This window comes from Uranotaenia lowii, chromosome 2 (assembly GCF_029784155.1).
Source record: "Uranotaenia lowii strain MFRU-FL chromosome 2, ASM2978415v1, whole genome shotgun sequence".
Classification (NCBI taxonomy): Eukaryota; Metazoa; Arthropoda; class Insecta; order Diptera; family Culicidae; genus Uranotaenia; species Uranotaenia lowii.
The window spans coordinates 421033804-421040330 of NC_073692.1; the positions used below are offsets into that span (position 1 = coordinate 421033804).

Sequence of the window (6527 nt, forward strand, 5' to 3'; positions counted from 1 at the left end):
TATGTATAACAACTTTTTTCTGCCTAAATTTTTGTTATTAAAATTAAAAGCATTTCGTGCTTTCCAATTATCGCTCATCATCGCTCTAATTGAACCTCGTTTGCAACGCCACACGCGACAGCATAATGTAGATAGTGAATGAAAGTTTCGTGCCACTTCAAAGTTCTGCTCAAAGGACGCCGCAGCCAAGAACAGTTTCCAACTTCCAAGAAGAAATCAAAGCCCCAACACCCGAAGATACATACCAATTTTCTGCATAAGAACAAATGCAAACAGTTTGAAGCAGCTAGCAGGTTCTAATTGATATTTCATGTAAATTGCAAAATCTACTTTAATAAAGCCAGACGGCAAGTGAATTCTTAGACGAAAGTTCCGTGTGAATGAGCGTTTGCCATGTAGAGATGAGAGTGTGAAGGTAAGGAGTTTTTCGGAAAAGGTTTTATTTGTCCCTGTCGCCGGGATGAAAGTTTATCGTTCAATTTTACTTTCGATGACAATGAAGAGGAGCCAGGTTTTAGGGACTCGCTAAGAACGTACGAGGGTCAGGAATGGAATTGTGAGTGTCTTACTTTTAGAGAGTGCTTTTACTTTGCCCGGGGAAAAAAAAATCTTAATATGGATTATTTCGAAACTTTCTGCAGAATGTTGATTTTGTTCATGAATTTTAAAGCAAACATAGACAAATTTGTTTTCCACTTCAGTATTATCATGTCTTTTTTGGCCCGAAAACAGCCTGACATCCGGTGTAAGCAATGCTAATCCATCGAAATTTTGTTTTTGACACATTGATTGCTCAAGGCGACAGTTTTTGTCAAAAGTATTCATGGTTTTTGTTTTGCCTCTCTTCGGTTGGCAGAAAGTCTGAGACATCGCAAACCCCGAACGACGAACGAAATTTTGCGAGCCCTCCAGAAAACCTTAATTGGCATTTCGATCGACAGCTGTCACCTTCGTAGATTGTTTTCATCCCTGGACAGCCGAAGAGACAGTGTATCGGAAAATGTTGACTTTTGACTTGTTTTAGTAATTGGCAATGTGAAGCAACGAGCACAATTTTGTTTGACGTCTCTCGTGCGAATGTTGGGGCAGCAACGGAAAGCAGAACTTGATATGCGGTAAAAATATGTTTTAAAATTGAAATAATTATTTCTGAGCGTTTTCAATTTATTTTCCTAGAATAAACTATTTTTCGAAATTTCGAAAATAGAATCGAATTGACGACTTGAAGTATCTCAAATCAGTTTTCAAAGAAATCTGGCTTTGAAAGCTTAGAAACATTACTTTAAAGTTTTCACGCCGTTCGACTGAGTAGCTTCCAAATTAAAAATGACTGAATCTTGTAAGAAAATCTTGAATTTAATTATTATTATGCTTTTGACATAAGCAACAAAAATTTTTCATGATTTTCCTTACAAAATTCAATTTGAAATATTCAAATTTAAACCATAAAGAACTTGTGTCGATTGAGATCAAATTTGGTGGATGTGTTGGTGATTCTGTCGAACCAATTTGAGAAGGATTCACTGTTGGTTGATTTAAAGAATATTATTTAAAAATAATTACAATTATTTTCTCAATTCAGAATTTGCTGTCAAGCTGTTTATATATTCATACTGTGGAAGTTTCATGAGATTTTCAGTCATTTAAAGCATTGAAAAAAAACAGAAGCCGTAATCTAGGATCAATGATGGCGAAACCAACAACTTTTTTTTCTCCTACTTCTTAAACCCTTTCATTCAATACTCATATTACAGAGATATTCATACCACATCCGTTGATTTGAAGTTTTTAAAATATTTTTCATATTTCCATTTAACCAAGGCCGTGCGAACGGGGGGGGGTTTAAGGAGTTTAACCCCCCCCCCCATGAAGATTTTTTCCAAGTAAAATTTTCACCGAAGTAACAGAAAATTACTTGATGTTTAAATGTATTTGAAAATAAATCAGAAATTTTTAAAATAAATCAGAAATGCTCTAAATGCTCAACACAACACATAATTTACACAAAGTCACAAAATTTACATTTTCCAGAGGTGCAATGAATTGGTAAATTAGACTAATTTGGGTACCTTGAATCTGAATATGCAATATTTCTATCAGCAAGTTATTAAAATGACTTCAAAATAAGTAATAAGTATTTGAGAAATTTCTGCATTGTTTATACGAAAACTCAAATAAAAAACCTATCATTCAAAAATAAAAGTTTTAAATGAATTATCAACTTTCCGTAAATATTCAAGTATTTTTGAGTTCTGCGAAAAAAGTTATAGAAGTTTTATGTTTTTTTTAAAACTATTTTTCATTTATCAAATTTCTAAGAAGTTTTAAACTAAACTGAATTTTAGATATTTTTAAGAAAACTTGTAATCTTTTTGCAGGTTTCAACAAATGTGTAAAATGCAATCAAGTTTTTTTTACCCTTTCTACAGTAATTTCAAAACTTTGTTTTTGCTTTGTTCTTACAATATTTGTTGTAACTTGGAACTCCTTATCTTTCAATTTTTATCAGTTTTCATTGATCATTCATGAAATTACCCATTTCCTAACATTTCCTTGTAAGTATAATTGAAATTGTTCTATAACCAAATCATGGTTAGTTTTTTACCTGATTGGATATTTATTTATTTTGATATTTGTTTTGGAAACGTTTATTTTAAATTAGCTTAGAAGTTCTTTTGAAACAAATTTCCAGTTCAGAATAAAGAACATAATTTTGAAGAAAAAAAAATTATTAATGACTTACCGAAAATTTGAAACTTTCATTCTGGTATTTGGAAATTTTGTTTTTTTTTATCAGTCCAATTTATTTTTAGTTTGTGTGATAATCATGAGTGAAAAACGGTGTTAGAAATTCCTTTCATTTTGTATTGTTAATTTTTGGCATTGCTATTATTTTTAGCCAGTGTTCGGCATCGCTAACTGAAATGTTAGCGGCGCTAATAAGATCGCTATCTCGGTCAAAGTTAGCGATCGCTAATTAAAACCGCTATATGTTGCGTTGAAGTTATCGAACTTATTTTGTAATATTTCTGTCCATATCAGTTGCGTCAGTCCACTTATAGTTTTAGTTAGAGTATTTGGTAGAAAGTAAAAGGAAAAAAATGAATCAAATTTTTCAAAATATTCACCCGTTCCTTAATTTTTTTTACATCAGTCAATGCAAAGATTCTCTTTAGTTAGATGTTTTGTTTTGTCCGAAATAGTTTTTCATCTTTTTTGACAACAATGCTCAAAACATTGATTAATTTATTGACTTATTTTGTTCTGGAAATCTCAATTTTTCACAACTTTTTCATCTCTTTTATATTCGAAGAAGGCTTATGCATAAGACATAAATTCAAATGAAGACAATTCAAAAAGACTCTTATTCCTATGATTCCAATCAAAATCGAGATCGAATAGCTTCTGAAATCAATCTTTAACAAAAATTTAAATACCTTATCGGATTCAAAATTTTAAATCTGAATGATGCCGAATTTATGATCTATATGGCCAAATTAACACTTCAAAGAGGTAGCGTTTTTCAGTTAGCGGAACTAAAAATTAGCGGAACTTTCTTATCCGCTAGCTGAAGAAAAATATAGCGAGAAAATGAATTCGCTAATCGAAAGTTAGCGGACTAATTAGCGATTAGCGGATTAGCTTTTTGTTCCGGACACTGTTTTCAGCTAAATTTGAAAATCGAAACCCCCCCCCATGGACGGGTCCTTCGCACGGGGCTGCATTTAACTCAGAACCAACACAGTTATCAAAAATTGATCCAAAACTGTCACCTTATTTTATTACGGTTTTAAAGTCAAGCACTGCGTGCCTTTAAAGAACATGCGAAAAAACCTTGGAACAAACTTCTTTGTTAAGATTTGTTGGAGTTTTAATAGAGCATTCAAAACTCTTGCTAAGCAACCAAAATATTTATTAAGGGTTTTATTAGCGTTTTCAGAACTGCCTGAAAACAAATGGTTGAATTAGGAATCGAAGCATTTTACATGATTTTAATAAAACAGTCTTAAAACTATCTACATATGAAATGCCATAATAAAACAACTGATCATACTGACACGACACTTAGAAAAAAAATTCGATAATTTCCTATCTAATTTTGCCACCTATCGTCGGTATTGCGAATCTTGCAAAATTGGACAAAAAATTTCCTGTAGGAAACTTTTTTTTTAACTTACCTGATCGAATAATCGAAATCGAAAAAATATTTCTCCATGAAAGGCACTTTCCAACAGGCATAGCATTTCATCGAAAGCGATCGATGCGCACTCTGGAATCGATATTGCGTACTGCTGGAAAAATTATCCAACCAACGAAATTGAGTGACCAGTAAATATGATCAGTAATAAAACCATAATTAAACTTTCAAAAGCTAGTTGGCTTATTCTGTGTTATGTTTATGGAGATCAGGCGCGGTGACGCGATTATTGGTGTTTCCGCCATCGTCTCGAAAGCAGACTAGGGTATGGTGTTTCCCTCTGCATCTGCGACAAACCTGGTTCGATCTGTAATCCGAAGCTTGGTGGCCACACCGAAAACAGTTTCTGCACAGGGAATTTTGTCGCAGCAGCTTGTCTCGAGCGGAAGCGCTCAACCTCAGGAATGTAGGGCATGTATACAGCAAATGGGATTCTGGATAAGCGATGCAACCTCCGGCCATCATCTGGGTTGCGCTGTGACTCGTTCTGGGAGCGTTGTTTTTCTTCTGCTATTGAAAAACTTCCGGCTTATTTTCGTGCGCCTTAGGCGGGAGCGATGCTAGGATCTTCACGCGAGTTTGGAGGAACTGAGTAAGATCTGCTACCTTGTCCTGCTCTTGATTAGCGCTATGTTCTTCCCATGCACGACGAGTTGTTGGGTCCAACCTGGAGCACAGCATTTCAACAGCATAACGACAGCAGGTCCTTGTACTCCTCTGGTTTGACTAACTGGTCCAGGGTCTGCACGACGCGTTCGAACTCTTCCAGTAGTGTCTGGATATCAACGGCCGACTCCTTAGTCACCTTGGCTAGTTTGAACAGGTTCCCAATCTGCCTGCGCTTTAAAACCTTGCTGTCGTTGTACCTGGCCATTAAGATGTCCCAAGCTACCGGATAATTTGCTCTTGTGAGCGCCAACGGATCGATGAGAGCCCTCGCCTCTCCGGTGAGACAGCCCTTCAGGTAGTGCAACTTCTCAACCTCCGGTAGGTCTGCCTTGGTGTGGATCAGGGATAGATACAGGTCTCGGAAGCTCAGCCACTGGTCGATGTCGCCGTCAAACGTTTGCAGTTTGATCTGCGGTAGCCTTACATGCTCGATGGTCGGTTGAATCGATGAGTCCATAATTCTGGTGGAATGCAAAACGCTGCTATTGACCTCCAACTCCTTTATGCGTTCCAACATGGATGCCTTCGCGTTGTAGTATTTGGTGGTGAAGTCCTGGTGTATATTCGGACAAGTGGCCTCCTTCGATGAATATTCCACGTGCATTTCACCCTCAATCAGCACGTCGTTGATTCGATCCCACAATTCGTTGAGCTTCTCCAGCCAAACATGGATTTGTTGGGCTGAAGAAACTTCCCCCAGAGTGCTCGCGAAAGTGGTTATGGACTTTGACATCTCCATCAACGCCTTCACCTTTGTCTGGAGATTTTGGAGTGGTGGATTCCTCGAAGACGAACTCGTGGTGGCAGTCGTGGCCATGGTTTCGGATTACACACAAGGATTCACGGTAGAAAAAATCACGTCGTTAGAATTCAATTCTTATTCAAGCTTCGGCAAGGAACATATACTCTGCAGAGCTTAACTTAAAGCTGTGCCCCTCTACAGGAAAGCTCCTTCAAATCCAGAATTGAACGGTAATTCGCAAAATGATTTTATAGCTGGTATTACGCTTCGAAAAACGTGGTTGAATACGCGTGAAGGTTGTTGCAGGACTCGGTATCAATCAGATAAGTGGGGTTGCGGGCGAGAATACAATTTTTTTTGTAGTTTACAATTTCAATCTAGCTTCGGCAAAGGACATATACTCTGTAGAGCTTAACTTACTTTAAAGAAATTAAAGCTGCACACCTCTACAGGTACGGAATTCCAAAAATCGATAGTTTGCTTCCAATATGCGTAGGAGTATGACTGCGCCTCGGATAGCTCGATCAAATATTGCGCCTCGGGTTTTATTATTTTCGCTCGGACTCAGTTCGATCAGATTTACGAGATGATTGGCAGGATAAAATAGTTGTAATATTTACTCTTGTAATAAAGCTTCGGCAGGACGTGTACTATTTGGTTCTACTAACCTCACCGAAAAATAAGTTGCGCTGAATTATTTCAAAGTTGCATGAGTACCAAATTGTGTTGAACATTGTACTCTTTAATGCAGGCCAGTGCAATATACTCGGAAGAATGCATTTGTGGGCCCCTTTGCTCACAAAAACTTCCTTCCGATTTCGAACATCAACACTCAATCAATATGTTCGGAGCACCATACAGTTGTGTTCGTAAGATGATATTGATACGATTCAGTTTTGAGTAAGCTCCAGCTTCGGC

The 6527-nt window shown here is 36.9% G+C and overlaps 1 protein-coding gene across 1 annotated transcript; it reads right to left on the reverse strand.

Moving 5' to 3' along the window:
* Positions 1-4880: 4880 nt before the first annotated feature.
* LOC129743465 (uncharacterized) lies at positions 4881-5684 on the reverse strand. Its single transcript, XM_055735501.1, has one exon. It carries the CDS (start codon positions 5682-5684, stop codon positions 4881-4883), a length of 804 nt encoding a protein of 267 aa, XP_055591476.1.
* Positions 5685-6527: the final 843 nt, after the last annotated feature.